Source organism: Anabas testudineus, chromosome 2 (assembly GCF_900324465.2).
Source record: "Anabas testudineus chromosome 2, fAnaTes1.2, whole genome shotgun sequence".
Classification (NCBI taxonomy): domain Eukaryota; kingdom Metazoa; phylum Chordata; class Actinopteri; order Anabantiformes; family Anabantidae; genus Anabas; species Anabas testudineus.
The window spans coordinates 11,901,301-11,929,214 of NC_046611.1; the positions used below are offsets into that span (position 1 = coordinate 11,901,301).

At 42.8% G+C, this 27,914-nt stretch overlaps 1 protein-coding gene across 2 annotated transcripts; it reads left to right on the forward strand.

Annotated features, from left to right (window-relative positions):
- On the forward strand, nucleotides 1-27,913 carry LOC113163686 (bone morphogenetic protein receptor type-2). 2 transcript variants are annotated; one of them, XM_026362507.1, is made up of 13 exons: nucleotides 1-1,047; nucleotides 11,136-11,318; nucleotides 11,656-11,835; nucleotides 15,623-15,730; nucleotides 15,902-15,993; nucleotides 18,827-19,057; nucleotides 21,735-21,849; nucleotides 23,105-23,265; nucleotides 23,471-23,618; nucleotides 23,795-23,931; nucleotides 24,059-24,231; nucleotides 24,341-25,677; nucleotides 26,063-27,913. In XM_026362507.1, exons 1-13 carry the CDS (start codon nucleotides 957-959, stop codon nucleotides 26,314-26,316), a joined length of 3,210 nt encoding a protein of 1,069 aa, XP_026218292.1. In that variant the 5' UTR covers nucleotides 1-956; the 3' UTR covers nucleotides 26,317-27,913. The 2 variants fall into 2 exon arrangements, with proteins under 2 accessions (XP_026218292.1, XP_026218291.1); XM_026362506.1 differs by having other exon boundaries at nucleotides 2-1,047; nucleotides 11,133-11,318.
- Nucleotide 27,914: the final 1 nt, after the last annotated feature.

Sequence of the window (27,914 nt, forward strand, 5' to 3'; positions counted from 1 at the left end):
ACACCAGCCCACAGCAACCTGATACCGGAGACGAGCGGTCCAGACAAGCCTGCAAACGAGGCGTTCCCAGCCGCCCAGCCTGTCTGTCTGTCTGCACAGCCGAGCTCCAAAGCGTCAAAGCCAAACGCTGCCGACCGCCTCGGGGAAGATCATAGCAAGAGATATCTATCTCCACCCTCCACCCTCCGCCGTCTGCGAGCACCGGAGGACCGATCTCCGCCTCTGTCTGCTCTGCGAGCTCCCTGTAGGCGCAGTCGACTTTCCCACAACGAAGACGCTGGAACGAGACGGGACTCGGATAACTAGCTAACTGGATGACTGTTAGGCTAGCGGCGGTTAGCTTCCACAGGAGTCAGTCGAGCTAATCGGCTAAGGTTTAAAACAGTGATTCTCGGGGGTGGTGTCGAAAAGGTGGACGGTATTTAAAAGTGCACACCTGAGAGTGGTCTGTGTTTACACCAATTAGCTGTGCGTCGGTGGTTTTTGGCGACACTTAGCCTGCCTGCCTAAGTTTTGTAGAACCAGACAGTCGCCCTAAGCAGCTAGCATGCTAGCTAGCAGAGATGGACGTTGTTCGCTGGCTAGCTGTAAGTGGCAGGTCCGCCAAACAATTTAGCCGCTCGGTTTATCTGTCCGGTGTGTGCAGGAGTCGACAGCAGGACTAACTTAGCGAACTTTCTTTGGCAGTTAACGTTAACTATCAAATCACGTCCACCCACCCCCGACACAGCAGCGCCTCTATCTTCGCGACACTTCTCGATGTGTTGTTCCGTGGCCGAGAGAGCGGTTCGAGTCGTTGAGCTGACGTGACGGGAGACGACGGTGAAAACAAAAGTGGTGCCCGCAAAACAAGAAGGAGAAGAAGGAGAAGAAGGAGAAGAAGGAGAGGACAGCACAGGGACCGAGGCGCGGAAAAACGGGACTCGCAGGATCCTCCGAGTACTGAACCAAAGTCCATGTCCACCACCATGTCTGTGGGCCGAATCACGATGAAGTCACTCGCTAAATTTGGGTTTTGCTTGGCTATTCTTCTGACTTCTGTGGCCGGTAAGTGTGTGTTTTAGTGAACTGATTTGTTTGTTCTGTTTTTTTTGGCTGAGAGGGAAAATGTGCTTGTCATAAATATTTGATGCTTTCCTTTTGGTGTCTGCTCTCTGCACTTCGTCCACATATCTGCTTTGGTGCAGATGCTTGAATAATGTAAGCTACTTAAGCCTCTACACAGATTATGCTTTTGCGGCTCCGGTGTTGATTATTTTCCTCTTATTTTGCAGTCTTAACACACATAGCATTCCTTGTGGGCAGGCAGTGTCAGCCATCATTTTCCCAACTCATCATATCCGCCCTGTGTGTTTGCCTGCCTGCCTGCCTGCCTGTCTGGCTCTTATCTCTGCTTCCCATCATGTTGTCTGCAGCCTGCCTAACTCATTTGTGTGGAGCTCGTCTCATTGTAGTTAAGCAAACCTTCACAGATAAGGCCTCTTGAGCAGAGCACCAAATGCACCCGTGGCTCCTTTTAATCATTCTGTGTACAAAGGCCTGGAAAAACACTGCCAAACATACTGCAGTCGTTGTCTGCCAAGTTGTGCCCTTCTATTCAAGACTCTGGGCTGAAACCATGCTTCTGTGAGACCTTGAGTGTGATAAGAGAGAAATACACATAGATGGGACAGTGCATGGAGGAGAAGAGGGGAGAAAAGGTGGAATGTGTGGGAAGACACAGGAAAGGTATTTTACAACATGGGTAATTTAGATGAAAGAAGTTCAACATGGTGCTTAGGCTTTGGCAGTGTGTTAGAAAAGAGGTGGTCTTGTGTATCCTGGTTTGCTCGTCCCTTCGGCGCGTAGGTGTGAATGTGTGTATAAACACCTTCTTAATAATGTATTATCATTTCTGGCTAGTGTGTGTTATTGTTGTGGCTTCTCGATCCATTCATAGGCAGGGTATTATCAGAAGCTCACAGTAATAACTGCTGTTGCAGAGAGAAATATGCAAGCGTGGAGCATAATTTGGATGCTCGGTATGACTTTGCACAGTAGTTAAAATTGGAAGTGCTGAGAGGCTGTGTCCCTTGTTTGCGTTTGCTGTACATTTGCATTTTAACATTGCATTTTAAATATTCCCACTCCACTAAAATAACAAGAAGGAAGACAAGAAAGGCTGTTGTCAAGTCGCAGTAGCTAAAATATTTTGTGAGGGGATACTATAATAAATAGAGGAAAAAGCTTTGCTAAAACCTACTGCTGTAACTTAGAAGATTGCCACAGGAATAAATGGCTAAGAAATGTGTGCAAGATGGATAACAAGTAATTAGCTTTAATCTGTCATCTTCAAACACAGGCTGAAAGATTTCTCATCACATAATGTTATTGACTTCATAAGCTCACCTTTATGAGACACTATTACACGAGTATTCCCCTAGTGCAGTTTAACAGCTGCGCCGACTGACTGGTATCGGGGATTGACATATCCGCTCAATAATCAGTATGAGAAAGGACCATTACTGCATATGTATGCATGGCATGTAAACAGGCAATAAATTCACATCATTGCAGTGTGCAGAATTAATTAGGGTAGGAGTAATACAAACTAGGAGCATGTTACTCATCTCTCTGACCCAGCACCTTTTACTTTGCTCACTCCAAGCCTCTGCTTTCCACTGATTCATCTATTACTTCCATTAAGGTCTACTTTAGACTTGTTATTCACGTCCAACTGCCATGTGTTTCACCTGTTTGCAGCTGAGCTCCGGTCGTCCTTCCGCTCCCTGTCCCTTGTGAATAATCAGTATGTGGGCGTGTGCCTGCTGCTTCAAAATCTGGAGTAAAAATGCTTCCAAACTTGGCACAAGCCTACAGACTTTACCTGCGGCATTACCACAGGTGTTCTTATGTAGTGCCAGCAGATCATGTTTTTTACCTTACTACAAATTCTTCACCATTGTCATGCTCCAAAGTGTGCCGCGACCTACAGTCAGGCCTTGTTTTTACTGTTGCCCTAGGTACGCTGGAGGTTTCAGGGGTCCAAAGAGGATTAGAGCAGATGCATTATAGCACAGCAAAAAAAGAAATGCTTATTTGCTCCGCTTGTCCAAACCCTGAAGCTGTGGGTCTTACACAGCAGAGTTGACAGGCCCACTATTCCCCCAACTGGGCCATCTCTCTCCAGCTGCCATGGGCCACAGGGGACTCTTGAAGCTGTCTGCTCTGTGGTCGCATCAGCAGTTCAACAACAACAACAAAAAACAATTAAGTTACTGGTTTGAGGCTACACACACACGCTCAATGGCAGCAAGACAATTTGATGCGAATTCTAACTCCGATACAGGATTTGGCAAGCCAGGTACACAAATGGCATCGATGAAGACAGAAGCAGGGACAAAACAAGGAAATGAATGGCTGTAATTTCAGAGAGTGTATAAGATGCTAGTGACTACAGCTTTATACATGAATAAAGTTATATTAAGTCTCAGCAAATTGTGTAAGGCCTGATTCCATGTGTACTGAGATAGAAGTGATACCTCTGTAAACTGTTCCCCATCTCTGTTTAAGGCTAAAGGTACCAGAAACCTACAACAGCCACTACTAGTGTGACAGATGTGAATCTCCAAAAAAAGCAATTGCCTGTCTAGTTCCTCTGTGGCAATGTAGGCAGACTTAAATACACGTGTAGTTGACTGCAACTGCCCAAAATCTTTCACTTTATGCTACTGTCACTGCAGTACAAATTCAGAAGGGAATATTATATCTTACGACATTTATTTAACAACTTTAGTTGAGAGTTGCTTCACAGATTTAAATTGTCCTAATCACTTAATCACGTAATAAATTACGAGGTGGCTAAAATCAGCTCCACCTTTACAGGCACTAGTTGCTAGTGTTATATATTTATTATATATATATTTTTGTAGGTTTGTTGAACAAATCTGGACGAGTGTTGTATGTATATGTTATCAACATCATCAAATATATTAAAATACATTGTTTTCTTAGAGGAGCACTTGTATAAAATACAAAATCAGGGGTAAACTTGTGAGACAACCAGGAAACAGAAGTAGTGATGGGATAATGCGTACTTACTGTGAGCCAGCAATTTGGCATCAGCATTTGTGCAACTGGAGTAATTGAAAAAAAGAGGCAGAGGCCAGAGCATATAAAAGCACTGCACGCCTTTGATTCCATAGTATTTTGCTGTCAGTTAACATAAAGTTTTCCTGAGAAGGGATGACGATGTCTGCAGCTAGAAACACGCCAATGAATGCTGCAGGAGGGGGGCCCCGGAGGTCTTTTTTCACTGTAATACAGCTAGTCTTGTGCTCTATCAGAGGGGGAAAAATCAGTGTCTTACTTAGTATTTTGGTTTGAGTTCAGAGCGGAGGTAGAAGCACAGTGAGCTACAATAGCACAGCCGATTTTCTGTTTTGGCAAAAATGAGAAATTAGTGGCTGTTTTTGAAAACAAAAGGTGCAGCCTTGAGATGGTAACTCAGAGTGACAGCCTATGATTAACATGAAGCGTTCTCCTTGACCAGCAGAGACAATGAGTCTAGAGCGCTCGAAAAAATGTTGCTGAGAGTATGAACTGTTTTAGTCAAGGGGGGGTTCTGTATTTTTGTGAATAGAACAGTTTCTAACCAGCCTACAGTAGTTCCAGCAAGGGGCAGTTCATAGCTCCTTGCATTACAAATATAGTTTTCAAACCAGTTATATCCCAGAAGGACAGAAATGGCTAAAGAGAGCTTGGCATTATGGTTTTGATTTTTTTATTTTGCCCTTGTAAAGCCCTTACATAATCTCTGGTGATGATAAGTGCAAAGCAAATATAATAACTATATAAATAAACTATTAATAATTAATACAACTAGCTGATAAAGTAGAGCTAATCATAATTTGTATTACCAATTAATATTATCATGTCAAATAATAGTGATAGATGCATCTCACTATTTTGTAACAACACTGTTTAATTAATTTGTTGTGTCTATTCCACATTCTTAATTAGAGGGCAGCTTGCTTCATATAATACTTGTATACGTGTGTGTGTGTGTGTGTGTGTGTGTATATGTATGTATACTCAATAACTATATTTTCTCTTGAAAAGCAGTTACTAATAATTGTCAAATTAGTTTCCAATACATATATTTCTATTGATTAAATTATCAATTATTTGTTTTCAGCAATTCTCTTTTTACTGACGTCTTAGTTTTCTAGCACAGTACAGCACCTGCGAGCTCTGACACAGCGAGTGAAAACCCCGTCATACCAGACAACCACAGTGGAGTGGGCGGCTGTGTAGGGAAAATCAGCCTGTCAGGCCTGGACTGGCTGTTCATTTATTCAACAAGGAAATGATATTGCTAAAAACTAAATTCAGACCCAGCCTAAACCAAAGATTTCTTGCTCATAAATAACCCCCCACCGCCAAACACCACCACTTCCTTCTCTGTGTCATCTGTTTTTCTATTACATATTCAGGAAAGTTGGTAGGTGAGTGTAAAGGATGAGGGGGTTTTGGGGAGAGGCGGTGGATTTGGGTACAAATGCATCATGGCCACTAGTGGAGGCCTCTAAGCTTTGAGGGGAGTATAAGCCCTAGGATTAGCATAACTGTACCAGACCCAGACAGATACAGACTGAGTGGTGGTGTTTTTAAGGAGGAGGGGCAGGCAGTCGCGGGGCAACAGATGGGACAGATTAAAGCCCGCTCGCCCACCCTATTCCCATATCTTTAAACTCAACCAGGAGACTTGGGGAAATTAGGGGTGTCAGCAAATAGCCCTGAATCTCATCCATCCTACCTCAGCAACAAGCATGCACCCAAACAGTAGCAGCAGGTACGCTTGGGGCCCAGTACCCTGTTCTGGTGGCTGTTTTTCCTGTGGATGCAGTAGGCACGTTATCAGTAGCTGGTTCCCAGGGTTGCACTCATGGGCACAATAAACAAGAGAGAGGCAGGACTGTGGAAAAAGCATGAATTTTTGATACAGACACACAATCAGCACTGGACAAGCGCAATACCTGGCAGCAACCATGACAGCAACCATGACAGCAAAAGAGCTGCAACTTGTATACTCGAGTGACTGCAGAGGAGGTCGTGCATGCACAGGTGCATCAAGCACGTTTCAGCCTGTAGTCATGAAAGCCTCTTCTACTTTTTTCCTTTTTCCGCCCCCTCCCACCCCCTGCTTCTGTGTCTAATCTTGGATGTGAAGTCGGAACCAGTTGTGGAGAGTAAACAGCCAACGCATCCATGTACTGGGTGACTTTTAATCAAGTCTCAGACTGCCATGTCTTACATCGCTCCTGTGGGCCTTGGCACTAGGAAGGAGTGAGCCAGATTAGATCGCTGTTGTTTTTTAGTGGCGAGGCAGAGGGGAAGGAGGGGGTAGTCCTGTGTGGTGGGAGGGTACAATGAAGGCCAATTGGGGGAGGAGGGTTGGAGGGGTGGTGGGGAGAGAGATTAGCAAATAACTGGGCCATGGGTAAACACTCAGCGGTGCCTGCCATCATCCAATGAACAGGCTTGGAGCAGAGAACTACTCAGAAGCCTTTTGATATGACTGCCCTCTCTTGCTCTCTCCCTCTCTCTCTCTCTTTCTCTCTCCCCCTCATCTGCCTCGCTCCACTGGCCTTGCATACTCTGACCCACAATCCAATACTGCAGTGGAAGCCAAGATCACACAGCAAGCTCCAGAGAGCAGAACCAGGGACAGAGCCCACCGTGGCCAATCAGAGATGAACACAGAGATTGGCATCCAACCAGAAACACCCCAAAGAAAGACAGAATTCAGTCAAAGAATCAACCACAGTCATGGTTCGGACTGCAAATGAGCAAAGCTTTGCTTGCTTGGGCTTGGCTGCATCCCATGGTACACTGTCCTCCGCTGTTTTTTGTATTGAGTTACTAAGTCCAATAAATATATTTCATAGAGTGAATGGTGCTTTTAGTGGTAAGATTTAGGAGCAAATGTGAATAGAAGATGCTGTGTGATGAGCCCCTGCTCTTCACTATCTGTTATCTTGTGTTCGCTTGTTACGTGCTGCCGTGCCATCACAATAAAGCTATTCAATGTGTTGCACGCCAATCCATGTGTCATAATGTTATTTCAGTCAGATGGCCGGTCATGAGTTGAAAGCGGGCAGAGGTAAAGAGTTGGGGGGTTGTGGGCATGTTTCTTGGCACTGTCCTTTGCCTTGGGGTAAGTGGAGGATGTGAGCTCCTCACAAACACATTATCATCAGGATACTTGATACTTGTCTACGTGGAGGCACTGTTTGCTGCCTTGAGTTATTGCAGTAAAAATGTACTGCGGTAACCTTTTCTCTGATGACAACGAAATGCAAAAATCAATCGAACTGGTAAATGAAAACCCCAAATCAATTTCTAGATAAAGTAGTTTTTTTTACACCCAAGAGCAATATAGGGTTAGTATAGGGTTCTTAATTTCATAGCTTGGAAATGTAGTAGAAAATATTAAAAATTAATGTTGGCATGCAGAGAAAGTCAGGAGATGGATTTCTGTTCTCAGACTTCTACTGTAAATCCGTGTGTTTGTCTGACTGTCTATGGGTGGTGTCACCGTCTCTGCACTTCCATCTATTGTTCTTGTAGGGCTCTCCCATTTTCCCATTTTTACTTGAGTTCCTCCTTTACAACACACGGACTTCCCGCCGCCTCCTCTGATTCCGGGCAGAAGTGTATTTGAAAGCAGATTCTTGAAAGGCTGTGATTCTATTTAACTTGGAATGAATGCTGTCATATGTTAACTCATATGAAAAAAAAAAAAAAAAAGTAAAGACAGTGAGTGGAATGGCTAAATTTATAATACCAACCTTTAACCTAGTGGGGTTTTTGTTTGTTTGTTTTTATTTTTACTTTCAAAAATTGGTAGATAAACACAGGCTTCTAGTAACTATAATAGGAAATGTGGCGGCTACATCTCTGCCTCAATTTGAGATGTTCATACATGACATCGTGCTCCAGGCATCACGTAAACATTCGGCACCAATCGGAACAGCTTTTTGTGTTGCAGTGTAGCCTTAGTCAGCATCATGAGTAAAACCTAGTGTTTGTTTTAGAGTTTGTCGGGGGTATTTTGTTGTAAACTTTCTCAATCTAATAGAGTAGGACAAAGCTGCGAAACCTTTGTACTCGGCTGCAGTGGAGAAATACTAATTAATACTAATATAGACTTAAAACTAATGTCTCCCTCTATCTAGACATTATTAACATTAGAATACTGTTCAGTTATAGTTAGTCATAGCTGTGAGTCAATATCCATATCAACCACTTACACAAGTGTGTAACATTAACATTATTTAGCTCTGATGCTGTATGTTTGCTGCCTCAGTCCAGATGAATATTGAAAAAGACTCAAAGGGCTCATTCTGATGAGACGCAATGACAGTCTAGACCAGAGGTACTGGCTAAATGGAGTTTTTATTTAATATAGTACGAAACCCTGAACTCAATGATGATATGTTACAATGTCCTTGTGATAACAGTATAAATTACAATGAAACAATAGTACCAGAAAGCATTATGTTTTTGGTCCTAAATTGCAAAAGTGTCCCATGTTGCAAGCTCCAGGTTTGTTGTGTTTGTAGAGACATGCCCGTAGAGAAATGCCCACGTTACAGTGCAATTGCAAACATACCTTCATACAAATGGAATAGGATTTTTTATCATAGGCAGGAATTCGATAATTATATACAACATACTGTATGAGTCCTTGAAAGTATCACTGGGCTGCAACTGTGGAAAGAAAACTGGTTGGCAGATACACATTAGAGTAGGAAGTATCCAGTGCTAATCTACAACTAATCTAACTAACGCTATCTAACTAACGTTTGCCCTTGTGCTTTTGGTTTTTGATAGAGTAAAAGCATAAATGCGTTGGGTGAGATGCCACCCCTTGGTCTTGATGATTGATGCGTATGTCTTAGTGGTTATGCTCAGCTTGAACTGAAATGAAAGGAGCTCTGTGAGACTTAAAAAACACTACTTTGTTTTTGTTTTATGGAATATATGGCTTGTAGTTTGTGTTTTGTTTTTGTTTTGTGTTTGTGTTAAACATTTGGTTAGAAAATGTAATTTAATGTATACACATGATTAGGTATGTACCATATGCATTTGACATAATCAGTGCATTTACATGGACTAATAACCTGGTTACTGGACATCCCGAAACACTTCTCGATCACTTTTTCCTGCCTTTCTTTCTCTCTATTGTTCTATTGTTATGTTTTTTTCCTATACATGTGTTTGGGAGGTGACTGACAATGCTGGGAGAAATACACAGAGCCAGCCAGACAGACAGTCATAGTGCTCCTATTTGCAGCACAAACTGTCTGAGTTAAAGAAATGCATGGTAAAAGGTGACCTATTTAAACATCTACGAGGAACTTTGTGTTGGTTTGAGTTTTAATTTGATTTTGAGAGGGCTTGATTTCACTCTGTGTAATGATCTCTTCTTTTACCCAGCTGCACTTCCCAGCTGATAGTAGTAGAGTGGTGAGTGTCTGCAGCCTTTGTTTTACACAAACACTGTTGCAGAAAGGCGATAAGAAACCTGGTTATGCGTTTACATGGCAGAGGAATCGCATTCTCCAGGAGAAATCTACCTCGGGAAATCAGGTTTCTCTAATCCCCTACACCGATTACAGTAACCAGGTTTCCCGTTTACATGACAATTTAGAAATCAGCTTTCTCAATAATGCCGACTGTAACCCTAGTAACTAGAGTGGATGTAAACGCACTGAATATGTTATAGTGATATAGTACATTTACCATTTGTAAACTGCAGATACCCAGTTGGGAATCTCACCGCTAACCCTGGCAGTAACATTGCTAGCTCACTCAAATTCAGCTTTCTCATCAAAATGAAAATTCCACCACATATTTAACCTTTAGTTTGAACTCCTCTTCCAATCTGCATCTGCATACCGTGACCCCCCCATAGACACAGTTGGTCCCACGGAACAGTAGACAGTAAAGGCCCACAGGGCGAGGGCAGCCGAGGCCCACAGTAGGCTGGGGTTGATGGCTTTATCTGCAGATGGGAGCAGAGGAGGAGAGTTGGCACGGTGCCCAGCAGAGGTACCACTCCGTCACGTCACCCTCTGCCCACACAGGCTAGCTTGACCTTGGACAGGGCACAGCCACCATCCCCCAAAGCAGACTCCCCACCGTCACCTCCCCCTCCCTTCCCAGATGGAGGAAAGGGAGGAGTAAGGAAAACAAACTGGCACATCATGTTTCTCTTATCAGAAATGACCCACAAGCAGGCCATGTACACACACACACACACACACACACACACACACACACACACACACACACACACACACACACACACACACACACACACACACACACACACACACACACACACACACACACACACAAACACTGCAATTGGTTCAAACTATTTGTCCCTGGCTTGACTCTCACTCTCGCAGACATTTACGGCAAGTCAAATATTCTGTTGTATTCACTCCAAATTGTCAGTCTGACACCATCTGAAGTTCATCCACACTGTCTGTTACATTTTCATGTTGTTTCCAGCCACTTCCCCCCGTGCATCTGTATATGTTTGTGTTTTGTCCTTCAGACTGGAGTTTAAATTGGTATTTTTATTGATCTTTTGGTTTGTGAGAGGCAGCAGTCGTTGCAGACAGATGATTATTTATCTATTAATTCTTTCTGTTTAGCAGCACTAGTATCAATCTATGAGCTTTAGCAGATAGAAAATGTACGTACATGTATGTTGATTTATTATTATGTGAAAATATGTGTTCGTGAACGTGGTTTATCAGAAAATGGCTGACACATTTTTTTTTATCAGTATCAGGCTCTAAATATTAATCTAAAATGTGCATAATTAAAGTGTTAGTGGGTCTTTGGAATGATGAATAATCAATAAAGTGATGCAGTGAAAAGGCATAAATTCATGAAGCTGTGGAACTGTCTGTGTTGATGTTGACACAGACTCACTAATTGCCTCCATCTTGAAATTTTCTGTGCATGCCTTTTGTCATCAGACGCGTTTCTTCACATTGTTGTTGCTGCAGAGCTAAAAAAAACAAAAATAACACAAAGATATTTGACTCAACTCCACCCTCTTTTCACAGCAGCTCAGGGCGAGGAAAGGGAGTGTGCCTTCATGGACCAGCAGCAGCAGTGGGATGTGGAGCGAGTGGCGGGAGGCGAAGGACGGGTCTCCCCAGAGAACACCACCATCCGATGTGCCAAGGGCAGCCACTGTTTTGGCCTGTGGGAGAAAAGCCCTCCAGGCGAAGTGCGACTGGTCAAACAAGGTACAGTGGGACAGAGATGTGTATTTTGGCCTCATACTTTTGTGATGGACTAATGAGAAAATAATTATCATAATAATAAAATTGTCTGGAAAAATGCTATTTCATTGTGTCATATGCATATCTATATAGTTATATGCACACTATAGTTTTACAGGGAAGATGCACAAATCCCTACAGCCTTGAATGTAAAACTAAGAAGTTCAGTTCTGAACGTTAATTAAATCCATGAAAATATAAATGGGATGGGTTTAAAAACTGAATTATCTGTATATAAAAATAAATGTTCAGCTGATAAGATGTAAAAATAATAAGCCTACTGTAACCCTCTCACTGTCAGGTTGCTGGACTCACCTGGGTGACCACCAGGGTTGCCGCGAAGATCGCTGCGTAGTGACCAACCTCCCTCCACAGATCCAGAATGGGACGTACCATTTCTGCTGCTGCGGCAGCGACATGTGTAATGTGAACTTCACAGAGGACTTCCCTCCTCCAAGCCCAACCACTGCACAGCCCATTAGTAAGTATAGGCGCATCATTGTGCTCTGTACACGCATTATTAGTAATATATGATCAAATATGTGCTTGTGGAACATTTGTGCCGCAAAAAAAAATGACAATCACAAAGAAGAAAATGGGAGACAACAAATGCACACAGTTCTGAAACACAAAGGTATTAACAGGAAAGGATGTTTGACACCATCAGAGCTGTCCCACCTACACCTACTTGCAACTACTTCCTCCTCCTTATCTGCTTCATCATCCAGTCATTAGGATCACAACTGAACTTCCTGATTGCCATCAATTATGAATCTTAACTGAGATGCATTAGTTTGGGTAGATAAACTGGTACCGCCGTCAGTGTCCTGGTATACATGATATCCTCTAAAGAGCCGTGCGAGTGGTTGAAATTGAACTCTGTATCAGTCTCCGTCTGAAGTTGGTAGTGAGGTCTTAGTGAAGTGCCGAACAAAGCAAACAGATGTATTGTTAATTGTTCCTTCCACTCAAGCTTGAGCTATGAATGGAAGATGTGTGTGCGGGGAGAGAGTGGGGGCAGCGGGAAGGATGGCGGCAGCAGCTCATCATCTCTCCTGTCTACACATAAACACAAACGCACACTCTCTCTCACACTCTCCATGTCATCTTTCTGCATTCCACGAATTACAAGGTGTCTGCTCTATGTGTCTGTGTACGGGTGTGTCGGTGACTGTTCCACAGTGTAGACAGATGACGAGACAAACGATAGGTTGGGGAAATTTAACCATTAGATGTTGAAAGGTTTGTGATTAATTGGTGAGATTTGAGCAGTAGAACTCAAAATCCTGTTTCCGTTCATGCTAGATTAATTCCTGACATGTCTGGACAGATTTATGCTGCTATTATTAGCAGGAGGAGATAGTTTATCAGTTGGCTGAGTGATCTTAAGCCGAGAACCAAGGGCGATGGGTATGACGCTTTGTTATTTAAGTAAAAGTAGCATTACTACTATAGTATAGTATAAAAACAATTTCACACTTAAGTAGCAAAAGCAAATGTACTCCGATATCAATGATAATATTGGATGTATTTTTGTATTGGAGTAATATTGCTGTATACTTCACCTTACAAATATAAATGTAGTAGAGTAAAAACATCTGCCCCTGAATTTTGGTGGATTATAAATATGAAGTATTTCAAGAACTCCAAAATTGTAAACTACCAGAGGTAATATACTTTAAGTTACTTTCTTCTTACTAGTACTTTATTTCACTTTATCTGACTAAGGAGTTTGTGGTCTCAGAACTACTCCAGGTGACTGAACTGAACATCTGAACTTTTAATTAAATTGAAAATCATAAAGGCCTACTCATCAAAACCATAACCCAGTATTGCTATTGGTGATCAAACTCATTTACACACAGCTGACTAATTTCAGGTAAAAGAATACATTATTTTTGTAAAAGCTTGAAAACAAAGTGATATTTTCGGATTGATTATTTAAATTAAATTTCACATAATGTGATAATAAAAACTGTCATGAATTACAACATGAAAAGGGAACTAATGATGTAAAGAACGTCTGTAAAACTATACTTAAAGCTACAGTATGGAGTAGTTTATGTTGGCACTAGCGTGAACCAGCTCCACTGCTCTCTGCCCATCCCTTCAGCTAGTTGCCATTATGAAGTTAACAAATAAAAACTCTCTATAACTAAGTTTAACAGAACCTCTCCACATTAATATAAGGTTTTTGAGCATCTTTCTCTTAAAAAAACATGAGAAAGGTTACATACTGTAGCTTTAGATGCAGTACATGAATTTTACATGCAGTTTGTACCTCTGGGGTTTGGTGTTTCTCTCAACCTTAACTATACGATTTTGTTAGTGACGTAGATTTAGGGAATGTTGTTGATAGTGTACTGCTGTTGTTACAACACGTCTGTGTTTGTCGGACAGCTTGCCGTATAACTCATGTTGATTATGAACTTGTTGACCTTGACATTTGTAGAGAGGTGTGTGTGCGTGTGTGCTTGCTCATGCTAATATGTCAGTCAAAGCTGTCCTCAGGCTATCAAAGTCATCAATAATTGATGAAGCTGGTGTCTCGCAGCAGTACCAGTGTGTTGCCTGATGTAACGAATGCTGGAGAGTGTGTGTGTATATCCAGGCAGCTGCTCTACACACTACTGGTAGTATAGAGCAGCAGTATATGAGAGCAGAGAAGAGTTGGTGTATTTCAGTTATGTATGTCTATGTTTGTCTCCAGAGTAGTCCTTATAATGTATCTGATGCTGTTTGATTAATCACAGTAGCAGTCAGCTGACACTGCAGCTAGCTCGGCTAACTGTTTCTATCCCCCACTGTAACCAGATTATTCTGACCCACTCTCTTGTGTTCTCTCTGTTTTTACGTTTTTCCTTTTTGCTCTCTCTATTCACTTCCCACACACCCTCTGTTTCTCTCTTCTTGCACTGCTTTCCGCTCTGTTGACCATGCTCCATGGTTGTTCAGTGTAATTTGTTTTGTTTTTTTCCCCATTTTCCTTCATGCACTACACTACATGCCATATACCATGACGTGTGTGTGTGTGTGTGTGTGTGTGTGTGTGTGTGTGTGTGTGTGTGTGTGTTGTCTACAATTATCGACCTGCTATTTGGAAAGGGAAACAAACAATATACTCTGGGTCCACATGCTCACTGTTTAAAATCTTGCAGTAGACTGCAGTGCCGAGTTGAGAGCAGTTTTTGCAGGAATTTCAAAAGCTACACTTTGTAAATGGAAATTTTACTTTAGGTATTTCAGTTCCAAGGCCGATGCTGATGTCAAAAATTGTACAAAAGAAGAACAGAATGTGAATAGAAACATAGGTGAAGAGTCATACAGTCAACATGTGCAGACAGAGCCAAGAGGCTTATGGTGTGGCTCAAAGTAAGGATTATAGATGTCCTGTGGAGTTTTCTCATAAATAAACAACAGTTGACATACAGTGTTACTGCATCCTTAATAATTCCTTACTAACAATCAGCTTTGCAAAACATTTGTACATAATACAAAAAAATGTAAGCATGAGTCTGTAGCACTAACAGTAGTACAACAAAAATTAATCTGGGTACATTTAAAACACATGTTTTAGGAGTTAAACAACCACCAGAATCAATAATGCTCTGGGTAAACTGTGTAAATTCAACAATGCTTTTCAAAATAAAACTTAATTCCATTTTTAATAGGTTCTGGGAAATGTTACAAAATGAGAAGAGATTGAATTCCACATTAAATGGAAGTGTTTGAAAATGCAGCGTGCAGCTAATTCCTACTCCTAGTTTGGTAGTTATGAATGGTGCTCAATGTGTCAAACATTAATGTATAAAGTACATGCTTGATATGTATAAAATATGTGTATCTTTTCTATAAACTAAACTGCTGTTCTGTTCATTTGGAAACTGTCTGTGGCAGAAGCAGGAAAAAGGTGAATGGTGTAGTATAATGTGGTGCAGCATTTTCAGCATGTCACTTAATTTGCCATTCACTCTGATGTTTTTTCTGCTTCAGATGAAATATTAATGGGTGAAGGTTTAAAGGTTTTTTAGTTTGTCTTCCTGTGTCTTTACTTCACGCGTCTCTCTCCTGAAGAATTATCTACACGAACGGCAAAGTCACAGACGGACTCGAATAAATGCCGATCTTATCAGCCGTGATACATGGGCTTCCTCTGTATCCTGCTTACAAATCAAATGCCAGTCCCAGACATTTGCTCCTCCGTCATAAAGGTCAGAGTTTGATTTGTGCTTTTGTTTTTTATTCCCACCCCCTCCTCCCCCTTGTAGACCCTCGCACACTGCGCTACGAGGACACACTAATTATCGCCTTCGCATCAGTCTCCATGATGGCTGTGGTTGCTGTAGCAGCCTTCTTTGCTTACCGCATGATGCATGGTGAGTTACCATGGTGCCACGCTTTGAGGAAAAGCACAGAACATTTATTTTTCAAGGCCGTTTAAATGTGTCAGTGCATTTAATTGAATCAGAGCTGATTCTTTAGTTTAAATTCACCTACGTGTTCCATGATTTTCTAAACTCTGAACTGCCTGTGTCTTGTGTTAACAGGAAATGGTAAGCAAGGCCTTCACAACCTGAATATGGTGGAATCTGCTGCCTCTGAGAGCTCTCTGGACCTAGACAGTCTCAAACTGCTGGAGGTTGGTTTGCACAGTGGGCTCTTTCTCCATCTTGTAATATTTGTAGTTCTGTTTTTAACACTCATCTGTTCATCTATTGAGTCAGTTGTCTTCTGGCCCAGGAAAGAACCAAATTAGTCAGTGCAGTCACGTAGAGAGCCAACGCATCACTGTGTAGCTCTACACTCACTAACCACACGGACTACTACACAATGCAGCACCTGCAGCAATGGAGGAATATTACTGATACCGATATACACTGATAGACTGAGGAGTAACTTTCCATCCACAATTGTTCTGCATCTGAGTCGACTCTGCTGCACAATCATCCCATTAGACCTCAGTAGCTGGGTTATGTAGCTGATTAGCCCCAGCTTGTGCTTCTGATGCATTACATACATTCAAGTGACAGAGCCAACTCCTGATACAGTGTAAAGCAGCACATGGTCACTGTCATTTTTACAACACTGACCCCTGTTCTGAAGGTATTTAAGAACGGCAATGCCAAAACAAGGAAAACGCACACAAAGTGAACGTTGTGCAAATTGTGAAGTGAACTGAGCATTAATTCGTAGACTAGCCTGGGTCTGCACTCAGCCAGAGGTTGTTTGTGCGAGTTTGTGCTTCACTCTGTATCTTTGTTGTACAAAAACAAAAGGACTTTTAATATAGCTCCAGAAGATCCAGCAGAGTGATACATCTTCACTTCAGAGGTGATCGCAATCACAATCAAGATGTGCTAGTTACTGTTTTCATTCATATGAATGACTGAGGCTAATAAACGAAATATGGTTTAATCAGAACCCAAAAACCAGGTGCGTCAGATTAAGTATATTGTATATATTTGTGGCTGTATTGTCCAGTCCTACTCACTGCGTCTTTTATTCCCCCAAATCTTTTATGAATTCAACTGTGTTGGTTGTGTCTGGTCGGGTTCGGCCACCACACTGTCAGGCATGGATTATGGTCAGACAGAAAAATGCGAGTGAGCGAGAGAAGGGAAACAAGAGTTAGAAAGGAGAAACCAAAGACACAGAGGAAGAAATACACCCAAAATACATCAAGGTTTACAGTTACATTTGTCATTTCAATGTGACTTTTATCATCCGATCATCGCAGGACGCATTAAGTGACAGGTCCCGGAACATAAAAATAGGAATTTGCTTACACTGACACAGGATCCTGAAAACCTGATAGCGAAGTGGCAGAGCTCCTATTGTGATAGGAAGTCAGTGTAGAATGGAGCATATTCAGCCACCGTGATAACGTCAAAAAGGGCGAAGGGATTAAAAAGGAAGTAAATGCAGCCACTGGTTTAAATAAACCCTGCCACAGGAAACATGATGGCAGCTGTTCTAAGATTTTGAAGATGATATTTAGCTAGTTATTGCAGTTCTGTTTTTTACAGGCTGATGCATTTTTGCAGGAGGGACACGTGCTCAGATTTCCAAAGTAACACAAGGTTATTTTTGTGATGTTTACTAGCTGGTTCATCACGAAAGCCCAAAGGAAATTGTTCACTGTGAGTCTTATTCTCATAAATGTGTCCATTCTGACCGTGGGTCACCACCAACTCTGTGTTCACCTCCTCTGTGCTGCAGAGCTGCGCTGTCAGAACATGAGAGCGGCGCAGATTGATGCCCTCATATACACCGATGCCTCACAGAATAACACATATCGTGACCAAGGTTTTATTAGATGCATGTAGCACAGTGTGACATGCAGTAAACCAACAGGCTTGTTGCTGCACAGTCTAAATCAACACCAACCCACGGCCTTTCACTAAAATGATTTTTATAAATGATTCATGCTTTGCCTGACATTGTTTTTTAGTGCATCTGTGTTTCCTAAATCTGTGCAATAGAAGTAGTGAATGTGAAGGACAAGGAGAATTAAAATATGCTAAAACGGTGTGATCTTGATAAACAGCCAAGTGCTTTTTTTTTTTTTTTTTTTTTGTAAGGATCATGCTGGGGACTTTTGGATTTTAATTCTAGACAGTTCACCAGACCACAACAACATTACTGACAAATTCTCAAACATTCTCTGCAGAAATCCAAACCTTGATGGTAGGCATTGAAAATGGTCAACAGTGTTGATGATTTGTAGAAATGTGTTTAAAGTGCTTTGATGTGAAGTGGTGCTGTTTGAGAAAATGCCGCACACCTTGGAAAGACAAACACTAGAGAGAGATGTCAAACTACAGTGGTGCTGCGATGTTTTCTCCTCTTTTTACATTTACTAGCAGTGCGTGTCAGAGCACAGAGAATCTTTTCAGGCAGGAGTTGAATTCAGAACGATGTCCTTGCACCTTATCAAATGTGGGCACACGTTCTTTCACATCAAACTCTTAGCTCACAGACAAAACAGCTTTCACTGTTGTTTAGTGTATTTTGTGACCAGAGATAATTGTATTTAACAGGCATGCAGGTGGACTCACAAAGAAGTGAAATGGACTCAGAAATTATTTTTTTACTCCTGTGCAGAGGCCTTTACAAGCACAGTTAATGGCCTGCTGTGCTCTGACTAATTCAGGTCACTAATTGAATGATTTGGCAGCAGCTTACGACCATTTTAACTGTATAAACCTGCTGTTTGCCTGTTACAGAGTTTATTCCATATCCCTCTTCTGCCTGCAAAGCTCTCGTTTTTCTACCTCTCTTCATGTATTTCATCTTTGGCCCCTTCCTGCATTTTTTTCCTGTCAGTATTTGTCACATTTCAAAGTAGCACAAACTAAATTTATCATTTCATTGTCAGTTTTATTTGCTCTTTTCAGAGAAGCGAGTGCTAAAGATGCAGAATTACAAAGAAGTCTATTAATAGTCTTTTTCTGTCCCACCTCCTCTTTCAGCTGATTGGGCGTGGCAGGTACGGTGCTGTGTACTGCGGCTCTCTGGATGAGCGGCCTGTTGCTGTGAAGGTGTTCACCGCAGCTAACCGCCAGAATTTCCTAAATGAATGCACCATCTACCGGCTGCCGCTGCTCGAGCATGACAACATCGCCCGGTTTGTGGCTGCAGACGAGCGGACAGGCCCAGAGGGGCGCATTGAGTACCTGCTGGTCATGGACTACTACCCACATGTGAGTACCGGAGGTGTTGGGAAGTTTAAATACAAAGTGAGTGTGTTAAACATAAAGACTCAGCATCTCCTTTTGTGGCTGCTGTCTTGTGTATATATATATATATATAGAAAAAATGTCTTCAGTTTCATGATCAAGGCTCTTTAGCTGTTCACCAGCCATAAGTGTCAGTCACCTTATTACCAACATGTGTGTCAGGTGGAATTCTGCAATCAGTAACATCCCCACATCGGCCTCTGTGAAAACAAATGGATAATAAAGAAGTCAGTCAATCATTTTCCCTTAATACCATAACTGAACCGTCTGCACATTACAGCCGAAATTGGCAGTGCTGCCAGCCAATCTTAAGTATAGCAAGTAGAGATGTGGCATTAATTCATGACAGGAAGCACTGGAATTAGTGCTTGAAACAAACTTTTTCATTTCTGCTTTTTATAAGTAATGCAGGGAAATGAAAAAACATCACAAACAAATGTAATTGAAATAAATAAATTTATTTTTATTTATTGCATATATATATATATATATATATATATATATATATATATATATATATATATATGTGTGTGTATGTATATATATGTATATATATATATATATGTATATATATATATATATGTATATATATATATATGTATATATATGTATATATATATATGTATATATATATATGTATATATATATATATATATATATATGTCTACATTTATTTATTAATACTTAAATTTGTGACCTTTTAATTGTGAAAATAAATAACGTATGAATAAACAAATGTAGAAATAAATACATGAAACTCCATCCATCCTTCTTTGTGTACCTTTTGGAGCTCCATAGTAGAAAACATAATAGTAAAAAGCTAACGTCTTTATATCACTTACTTAGTTTAAGTGCTTAATCATAAACAATATTTTTAGATGCAGTTATTCCATCTACGTTTTCTTAGCAAGGTGGTTGCTAAGGGCTGTGGGTGAAATCGCCCCCGGACTAATGTCAGCCTGTCTCGCAGCCACATCAACATGCAGCTGGTGCAGCGAAAGAAAACATGGACACTGGCTGCTGCAAGCTGCCTCCTCCATATTAATGTGATGTGTCTTAAAACTGAGTATGTTTAGTGTCCAAGCCTTCAGCCTCATAATTACAAGTCAGCTGACCCCTAGCCAGCCTATGAAAGAAGCCTATTATGTGCCATTACACTAATATATGCTGTCATGGAAACGCAGTGCAAGCCAGGACAGACGCCTGGGACACATAATACATTCAAGTAAATGATAATATAATTTATTTAAAACGACAGATGTAATGGTGTTGTCTTTAGTAGCGGATGTGCAAATGACTGTGTGATTGATTATGAGAGAAAAGAATTAAGTGCATGTGTGTGTTTGTGTGTCAGGGTCCGACTGATGGACATAATCCAGTAAGGAAAATAAAAATAAGCACAATAATTTCTGGTAAACATTTTTCGGACTCTGTTGCTTCTCCTCACAATACATAATCAACATCTTTACGACATATTCTTAATAATAATAATGACGTACTGTATTGATCCCCTTGGGGAAATTGTTGTTTGGACTGCTGCAGTATCGTGTCTTCCTTGACGTATAGACATATAACTGGAAATCGAACCAGTAACCCTTGGGTTTGTAGACGACTTTTGTCATACATATAACTCAAGGCAGCAGCCTGGCCCTTAAAGTGTTGTCATACATTCTCTCCGTCAGTTTTTTTGTGAAACTCTGCCCCCTCCTCACAGAGGTTTGAAACACAAGGTCAGCCTTTTAAAAGCTCTAAATTCTAATGTGAACATAATCTCTTTTGCTCAATTGTTTAAGCTGGACATTGTAGCGAAAGGGCAGTGCAATGTCAGTTTCTTTGTGCAAGTGTATGTGTGTTAGAAGAACAGTAGTGTGATCCTTGACTGTGATTAGGTGGCATGAGGATAAATTAATGGAGAATGCCACCAATTTTACTGCATGCAGGTCAATCAGGTGTATGCATGTTAAGTAGTAGTAACCCATTTGTTCTTTAGAGTCTGTGCTTCAATCTGAAATAAAATAATGGACACACGTTCCTCTGTGGGTAATATAGTCAGCAGCTTTTCACACTGAATGAACATGCATGAAATAAAAATAAATCCTGTTCTGTTTAATCAGTTTCTTGTTGGGAGAGGACCTCCCACTTGGCTTTAAAAAAAAAACAAAAAAAAAAACACCAGAGTAGAGTTAGCCATCTATCAGCAGTTGATTATTAAAGGATAGGTTGACAGGTTTTCTTGTCTGTCTTAAAACAACAGTCTGGTGCCCATATGAACACTGAAACAGGTTTTACTAGCTGTAATCATTCCTCTTGTCCACAATGGTTTTTAGAGTTGACTTAGTCACTGTTTATGTTTTATCTTTTGGTCTTTCCATTGCAACCTAACAAAGAATTTTATTCTAAAAAGACTTCAGCTTTAAAAAGGCTCATTTAAAGCTCAAACACCACTTTGACTGCCCCCCCTCTTTTCTTAGGCCATTGGCTGCAGTTTTTGTTTTGTTTTGGTGTGTTCAAGTGCCACTTTGTCCCAGACGAAAGCAACGTCAGGCGACACTGGCTGTTTGTCTCCACCCTCAGGCTGCACATGCTTTTCACATTTGCTTCCATTTCTTTTTAATGTTTACATTTTGTTTGCCGTCCTCAGGGCTCTCTGAGCCGCTACCTGAGCTCCCAGACGAACGACTGGGTCAGCAGCTGCCGGCTCGCTCACTCAGTCACCCGCGGCCTGGCGTATCTGCACACTGAGCTCGTCAGAGGAGGTGAGATGGAGGGTGTACGAACACACACACACACACACACACACACACACACACACACACACACACACGCGCGCGCGCACTCAGTCACAGTTAATTACATAACTGCTCACAGTTTACTCAGGCTCAAGTTCCAAGGCTGCTTCTTCCATCTGTTACTGAAACACACACATACAAAGGACTGTGGAGTTTTGTATGTTAAGCCCAGTTAGTTTCATTATTTAGAAAGGCTGTACATAGTCTCTCTATCCTGTCTGCCGAGCCTTTTTATGACCCACACACTGCAGTTCCACGTGGGTCTGTTTGGCTTGGAGCACCATGCATCCCTGCGTTTTGACAAACACGCACGTACACACTGTTTGCACGCCCAGCCTGAGGGTATTTATAGACTGGCCTCAACCTAGCCTCAGAGAGAGAGAGGGGAAAATGGTGAGAGGGACAAAGTAGGTGGAAGGAAGGCAATGACGAGATCGAGATCTAGGCGATGTGAGAATGACGCCCGAGGCTTGATGAAATCAAGTCTATCAAATCAAGGCAGAAATGACAACTGAGCCTTGCCTCTTAGATTTTTTTATTTCTTTCTTTTCACCAAGCCTCAGTAGTTGCACTTGTTCCTCCCCCTCCTTTCTCTTGATCAGCATAGATACACATCAAACAGGATGAGGAGGGAAGGGTGTACATTTGATAGTGTGTAAAGAAGTTATTCTGTTTGTGCAAGCATGTGATAAGTTTGTGGAGGGGTCGAAGGAAAGGAGTCCATCTTTCTTTGTTTTATTTTTGGTTGTTTTTTGTCTCTCTGCAAGTCTTTATGTGATGGGCAGAGTAGAAGTGACAGAGGAGCAAGAGAGAGCTTTGTCAGCTCTGTTAGCGTCGCTGCTAACAGCACAGTCGTCCTCCTCCCCCACTCCTCCTGCACATCAATAGCAGGCAGCAGATAAGTGTGGTGGCTGCCACAACTTTGAGTGGCCACCACTGCACCCTCTGCTGGACTGTAACGCAATCCAGCCTGAGGCCACTCTGATATGGTCTTAATCCCGTTGTTGTAGATTAGATTAGAAGTTTTAGCTGTCTGTTCACAGTCGAGTTTGCTGTAGTGAACAATCGGTAATGAGGGGGAATGGAAAGCTATAGGAATGGTGTCATTCATTAGTAAATATCACAAAAAATTATATTTTCAATATAATATTCATTAGTCCAGTCTTCTCCTGACCCTCTCTCTGCCTTTCTTGTTTCCCCCACCTGTCTTTCATCCCTCAAGACTCGTACAAGCCAGCCGTTTCCCACAGAGACCTAAACAGCCGCAATATTCTCGTCAAGTCTGATGGCACATGCGTCATCATCGATTTTGGCCTGTCCATGAAGCTGACAGGAAACCGCCCGGCGCGTCACGGGGAGGAGGAAAACGCTTCTATCAGTGAGGTGAGTGTTCAGGAGTAAACAGAATTGATATCAAAGTTTAACTGAAATCCGCATCACAATTAAATGTTATAAAGTCAACTGATGTACAGGTGTGTTGCATTAGTAGTTTACATATTATGTCAAAACAGAAAAATACTCTCTAACTTTTATCCATTTCTACTCCGCCTAAATCCCATTCACCATTTATTCCTTCTCTGTGTATCAGGTGGGAACGATCCGCTACATGGCTCCGGAGGTGCTGGAGGGTGCTGTGAACCTGAGGGACTGTGAATCAGCACTGAAGCAGGTGGATATGTACGCCCTGGGCCTGGTCTACTGGGAGACCTTTATGAGATGTACCGACCTCTTCCCTGGTGAGACAGACAGAATAACTGTGATTTTAGGAGGTTGTGATTGTACTATAGGGATCAGAAGAGCCGGGCTTGTGCAGAAAAAACAAATGTTGTAGTATTTGTTCTAATTTTTTACAACCATCATTATCACAACCCCACGAATGAGCCTTCCTCTCTCTGCCTCGTTCTACCTCTAGGAGAGTCTGTGCCAGAGTACCAGATGGCCTATCAGGCGGAGGTAGGGAACCACCCTACGTTTGAGGACATGCAGGTCCTGGTGTCCAGAGAGAAGCAGCGGCCCAAATTCCCAGAGGCCTGGAAAGAGAACAGTCTGGTACGTTTGTGTGTGTGTGTGTGAGAGAGAAAGATATTTAAGTCTTTTTGTTTGAGCTTAAATGTATATTAGGTATATTATTAGGTCTGTATGTCTGAGGTCACTGATGTGATTCTGTGTCTCTCAGGCGGTTCGCTCTCTCAAAGAGACGATGGAGGACTGTTGGGACCAGGATGCAGAGGCCCGCCTCACGGCACAGTGTGCTGAGGAACGACTGGCAGAGCTGGTCCTCATATGGGACCGCTCCAAGTCTGTGAGCCCCACACTCAACCCTATGTCCACCACACTGCACAATGAGAGGTAGTCGTGCGTCTGCTTCATTGTTGCTTCTTTATTCTCTGCGTTCTTCTTTCAGATGTTGTCTTTAACGTTTTCCTTCACTTTTTTTTTTTTTTTTTTTTTGTACCAGAAATCGTATGACTCCAAAGTCTGGCCCGTACACAGACCATCCTTCCACCTACATCGAAGAGCATGAGGGTGTAGCCAAGAACACACAAGCTGACACCACTGGCTCGGTTGGCGGCAGAGTTGTGACAGGGACTGGTGAGAGGAACAGGAATTCTATAAACCAGGAGCGGCAGCAGCAAGCCAACGCCCGTCTGCCCAGCCCAGAGGGCAGCAGCACCAGCGCAGGTCTGAGGGGGAGCCCGTCAGCCTCTACTACAACCACCACTATAATCTCGGAGTCTGAAGGGCCTGTGGGGGCTCCCCAAGTCCCCGTCTGCCTCCACTTGACCCAGGAAGACTTGGAAACCACTAAGCTCGACCCGAAAGAGGTGGATAAGAATCTGAAGGAGAGCTCTGACGAAAACCTGATGGAGCATTCGCAGAAGCAGTTCTGCTCACCCGACCCACTTAGCCCTGGCAGCTCCAGTCTACTTTATCCCCTCATCAAAATGGCCAGTGAGGCCTCGGGTGCGTCAGACACCGCAGCACCCATGCCCACTACCATCTTCCCCCTGCCCAAGCAGCAGAACCTTCCCAAGAGGCCGTCCAGTCTGCCACTGCGAACCAAGCCAGCCAAGAAGGAATCGTCATCTTCACTCAGGTTCAAGTTTGGACGCTCTGGGAAGTCCAACCTTCGGCAGGTGGAGGGAACAAAGATGAACATTGGTGCAGTAGCGAGCACAAACACATCTGTGGAGGCTCACCGGGGCCCAGGAACGAACAACATACCTGTTCTACGAGACACACTTGTCAACGGTAGCGCTAACGGCGCTGTTCACGCCAGCTCTGGTATCTCGTCCATGGCTACAGGTGGAGCGACAGGTTTTGGAGGCTCCAGCCTCACTCAGAACAGGTCTGGGGTCCTGAGGTCGGATGACCCTCACCTGAGCCTCGGCGTCATCACAGCGAGCCCTGACGAAAACGAGCCGCTCCTGAGCCGAGATCGAGATCAGCCCGATCCGAGAGACGCCCCGACCAGTGTCGCCTCCCTGCGCTCGGCCCGCCCCAACACCAACAACAACAACAGCAACACCAACACCGGCCACGGCCAGGGGGACGGAGAGAGTGAAGGAGAAAGTGACGGAGGAGAGGAGGAGGGGAGCGCAGAAACAGGAAGCAGGGAAGCTACTGTGCCCCCAGGAGAGTGCTCAGGGTCAGGGTCTGGTGCCACGAACAACCAGGGGGAAGTGGCAGTCACCATGAGAGGGGAGGCCCTGCTCAGGCAGCCTAGAACACGCAGGCCTGAGAGACCCAACTCCCTGGATCTGTCCTTCACTACACAGGACCTGGCCTCACTAGGTGACTTCCTACATCAGCACCTCACATAGGAGTACATCTCATGTTGAGTAGAGCTCATTAGATCATTCCATAGTTTGATAGTTTTGACACCAACCATACCCACAAAGGTCAGGGTACTTCACCTGGAGAGCACTACTCGCCCACCCACAGCTGTATAATGTCTTCTGTGGCGTCTACATTTGGATATATGTTTTGGTTGCATTATGGGAAATGTAGGCTCCAGTGTTTTTTGAGCTTGGAGATTATAATCATCATCATCTCAGCGTTCCCCAGCTTTATAGAAGCGTATTACTGAAATTGCCAGACTGTCCTTTTAAGTAACTCTAATCATGCTAAGACACCTAGCTGTGCAGGGCGCTGACCATTGTTTTTTCCTGTTTTCCAGGGGAGGGCTTGGTACAGGCTGACGGAGCCTTGGGGACCGGAGATAAGATCAAGAAGCGTGTCAAAACGCCTTATTCCCTTAAGAAGTGGCGGCCCACCACGTGGGTCATCTCTACAGACACGAGGGGGCCGGAGGTGAACAACAACGGGTCCGCTCGTGGTCAAGGTCACAGTCAGAACCGGCCCAAGTCCAGTTCAGCCATCTACCTGCGTGGGGGTAGCTTGGCCAGCGAGCCCAGCGACACGCATGTGTGAACTCAGCCCCTCCCGACCTGACTGAAAAAAAAAACAAAAAGAACCAGAGGGCGGTGGTGTCTGTTGAGCTCTCAGCTCTGAATCAGCAAGAGGAAGCTACAGAGTGTGTTGTGAACAAACAGTCGAGTACAGTTGTACAGTAAATTAGGTCTGTCTCGCTCCCGTGTGTCTTTCTGATGACGGCATTGCTTTAAATGGAATCCAGCTATGCAGCATTCTCATCCGCTTCTGTTTCTGCGTTTGATTAATCTCCCCTTTGTCAGTTTGTTTCAAGGTTCATCTTCACGAGCATAGTGATGTCTGCAATGGATTTCTTTCTTTTATTTTCGCCTCCTACCTGCACTTTGAATCGATTAAAATCAGTGTTTAGAACTCCCGTCTGTTGCGACCACGACAAGAAGTGGTCTCTAAATTTAAAACAGCGCTGAAAAACTATCAACACTTTGAGCGTTCTCTTTCTTGTGCTCCATAAAACAATTGACAGTCTTAAAAGACGGAACAAGCTACTTTAAGTTTAGTGTTTCCATTATTTGTATGCAATATCAATTTTGTCCTCTTTGACTATATATATCCATTTTTTGTATCATAATTTTTAATTGTGCAATAGGATGTAGCTTTTAGATGCTTTTGTATGTTGTTTTTTTTATGGTTTCCATTTTGTTGGTCATCGTTTTATCCCTTCATTATTTTGATATGTTAATCTCTGTTGCACTTATGAATAGTCACAATCATTTTGTAAACAATCCACCACACGCGCTATCACCCCCCCCCCCCCCCCCCCCCCGACTCGAGGAGACAACACAAGACAATCCTCCTCTCTTTCCTTCTTGTCTGGACTATCGTTAGAGGGGCACAAACACCTAACAATCAATCCCAGCAGACTGGAAATGTGCGGTTTCCACTGAACTCTTCTGCTTGCACAATTACACCAGGAATATGGCTCCTGGGGTCTTTTAACACAACAATCACCAGACTCAAATACACGGAGGGATCTGTTGCAGTGGGCGACTCAATCACTGTACCACTATCACCCTGACCTCACTGTGGACTGTTTTGCTCTGTGCGTTTAGCTGTTACTGAAAAACCTGAAATACGACATTGTGCTCTTTGAACTCTGTTGAACGTCAGAAACTCGATCTAAAAAAAACAAAACAAACCCCACCAAACCCGCTGGATATTATTTCTGCCTCTTGTTGTCTCATCCCTTGATGTTGGAATGACTGATTAGAAGAGTCTGTGTGTGTGTGTGTGTGCGTGTGTGCGTGTGCGAGGGCACGTGTTCTGTTATTTTCCATCAGCAAACATTAGAACTGTTGCTGCTGCTGAAACGTCATTGTACTCATTCTGTATCTTCAGCGCTGCTTCAGGGCATATGAAAATATCTCATTTATGTTTTTGTAAACTGTAATTTGTATGAAAAAGAAAAACCTATGTATGTGTATTGCATTGATATTTGCATCATTTTTATGGAGTTCTGTTCAGCATTCAATGGACACGGCCTTTGATTCCATTGCTATGCGTGTGCTCGGTACAGTTTCTGTAAACATTTTCAAGTCAATATGGAAGAAAAAAAAATCTCAATAAATGTATGAAGTAAT